The 2,715-nt window shown below is 35.2% G+C and overlaps 1 protein-coding gene across 2 annotated transcripts in view; it reads left to right on the top strand.

The window, feature by feature from the left end:
* The first annotated feature begins 2,417 nt into the window (after positions 1-2,417).
* LOC116100375 (bile salt sulfotransferase 2-like) overlaps positions 2,418-2,715 on the top strand; it is a 19,652-nt gene continuing 19,354 nt past the window's right edge. Inside the window, exon 1 of one of the 2 annotated variants that reach the window (XM_031384184.1) lies at positions 2,418-2,558. In XM_031384184.1, the coding sequence (XP_031240044.1) occupies positions 2,426-2,558 (133 nt within the window). In that variant the 5' untranslated portion in view covers positions 2,418-2,425. The remainder of the gene's footprint in view (positions 2,559-2,715) is intronic. The other variant, XM_031384185.1, reaches the window with a different exon arrangement.

Genomic DNA, 2,715 nt, shown 5'->3' with positions numbered 1-2,715 from the left:
TTACATGTAAATAAAGAAAATATCTAAAAAAAAATAAAAATTAAAATTAAAATTAAACTACTTTGAGATTTAATCTACTCTACTCTACTGAAAAATAATATGACCAAGCAAACAACTGAAAACAAATGCTAGTGAGAAAAATGATTGTAAAAATTTTGGAAAAGGGGGACCATCACTCACTTAGTTGAATTTCAAACTGATGCAGTCACTCTGAAAATCAGTGTAAAAAGCATATGATATGGCATAGATACAATATTCCCTGGCATATGCTGAAAGAACTTGATATCTTACTCTACAAATACTTTCTCAGTCATGTTTATTACTATTCTAATCATAATACCTAGAAAATGAAAACAACTTAAATGACTTTCAACTAATAAAGGGATACTGAATATGTAGTACAATGAAATTCTACTTAACTGTGGAGATAAATGAAATCATGAAACTTAGACAAATGGGTAAAACTAGAAAAAAATATTCTGAGGGAGGTAACCCAGACCTAGAAAGACAAGTGTGAAATGTCCTCTCTTATTTGTGCTTTCTGGCTTGAATCTGTAGATGTGTGTTTATAACTTGGAGTGACCAGGAAAATAAAAAGTGATCATTTGGGAGAGAAACTCTAGAAACTGGAATAGCACACAGGTGCTATAATAGGAGAAATGGGAAAAAAGGGATAGAGTGTATTTTGGAGACAGATCTAATACACAGTGTCAGAAGAGAAGGAAAGATAAATAATACCAAGGATGTTTGAAAAGACATAGAGAATCACATCATCCAATATTTATCTAAAATCACATATAATGTACATATAAGTGTAAAACATTAATATGTTGTTTAAAGATATTATACCATTTGGAATGTTAGTGTTCTCCCCAAGAACTGTGGACTATATAACAAAACCCCAGTATCATGCATGAGAACCAAGAGACACCAAAACAATATCAGGTATTGCTGTCCTTGTTACCTCCCATAATTTGAAGATAAGATTATGTTGCTGAAGCCACAATGCATTTCAGATACAGAATTTGGAGGAATTGAGCCTGGAAATCTTTTCCCAGTGAAGTGGTTTTCATAAAGTAAGATGTTATTCAATCTGCCAAGGGAGAGGAACAATCAGTCAAACTGTGCCGGTCTGAAGCCTGTGAGTCACAAGAATGACTTGACTGGCAAGACATCCACAGGAGTACAATGGTGGCACTTTTATTTTGGGGGACATCAAAGGCTATATAATTAGACCTAAGGCTTACTCAAGAATAGGGAAGCCATGACTAGTACTGTAAGCATATACAACTAAGGAGGACTGGAAAGAGCAAAACCCCAAGAGTCTCACTACCAACAGTTCCCTAAACCAGCGTAATGCCAGCTGTTTTCTAAATATTTGCCCTTATATCCACAGGTAAATGCAGTTCTCACCCCTTGTAAAAGATACTTCTTTTTGCAACCTATGGAGACTCTCACAAAGATCCACAATGGGGCAAAATGTAGATAATAACACTAAGGTTCCCAACCCCAACTGATACATCTGCAATAAATCCTTTCAACCTATGACTCAGGGAAAAAAATCACAGAAGAGGGTACAGAAATGCCCCAGCAGACCAAGGCTACTGTTGATAGAAAATGTCTCTCTTAGGAACAACAGGAAAATAGACACATGAATGTTTAACAGTATAGTTACCCAAACAAACCAGTATAATGGAACTAGTAGGTACACCAAAAGAGGCCTGGAGAAATTCTATATTGCTTTACCCTAGAAGAAGAAATACTTCATATCAATAATGGTTAAGAGATAATGAATAAGCTGTGACTGGAGATGAAATCCCACATTGATTTTTCCAATCTCAACTGCACACACCAGGATACATTAGATCCAAACCCAAATGAATGGACTCAGTAGATTGTCTATACATGTGTACATATAAAAATAGCAAAAAAAAATTAAAGAAGAGATCATAAATATGGGAAAGGGAGGTTGGGCTTTGAGGGGAAGAAGAAGGGCAGCTAATATACTGAGTTTTTCAAAACGAACTACTATTGAAAAAGAAAAAAACAATTGCCATAGGCAGTTTCTGTATAATCTCTGACATTTTTTTGCACATTTAAAATCATTCTGAAATCTAAATTGTATTAGAAGACATTTTAAAATTAACCTTTGTATCTATGTCTTATTACTTCTGACTGAGTTTCTGGTTTGGGATCATGAACTCACAAATGTTGCAGAATGTTCTTTCTAGGAGTTCAAAATTGCTCAATACAGTAACCTTTGACTGTGGTTACAATATTTATTTCTTCCTATCAGTAGCTAGTTTCACAACACATCAGGGAATGTTAATGATTTTTTACCTGCACTATAAATCTAATCTCTAACATTTGTTATAAGCTGAAGAGGTGTCAAGGGCTGGAATCCTAACAGCACTTACAAGGATTCATGATGTCAGACTACAATTGGTTTGAAGGAATACCTTTTCCTGCCATAGGGTATAAAAAAGAAACTCTGGAAGATTGTAACAAGTTTTTGGTGAAAGAAGAAGATTTGTTCATATTGAGTTACCCCAAGTCAGGTAAGGACCATCAGTAAGACTGATTCTGAATTGTATAAGGGAGGTTAGGGCTTTGATCCTCACTCATTTTGGGTGCTGAGTGGAGTGCTCTACATACCCAACATGTCAAATGATTTGTGATCATGGAGATTTGTGTGTGTTCCACTCAGTCTGACCT

Source organism: Mastomys coucha, unplaced genomic scaffold (assembly GCF_008632895.1).
Source record: "Mastomys coucha isolate ucsf_1 unplaced genomic scaffold, UCSF_Mcou_1 pScaffold21, whole genome shotgun sequence".
NCBI lineage: Eukaryota > Metazoa > Chordata > Mammalia > Rodentia > Muridae > Mastomys > Mastomys coucha.
Note: the sequence above shows the minus strand (reverse complement) of the source record. Positions and strands in the feature narration are given on the sequence as shown.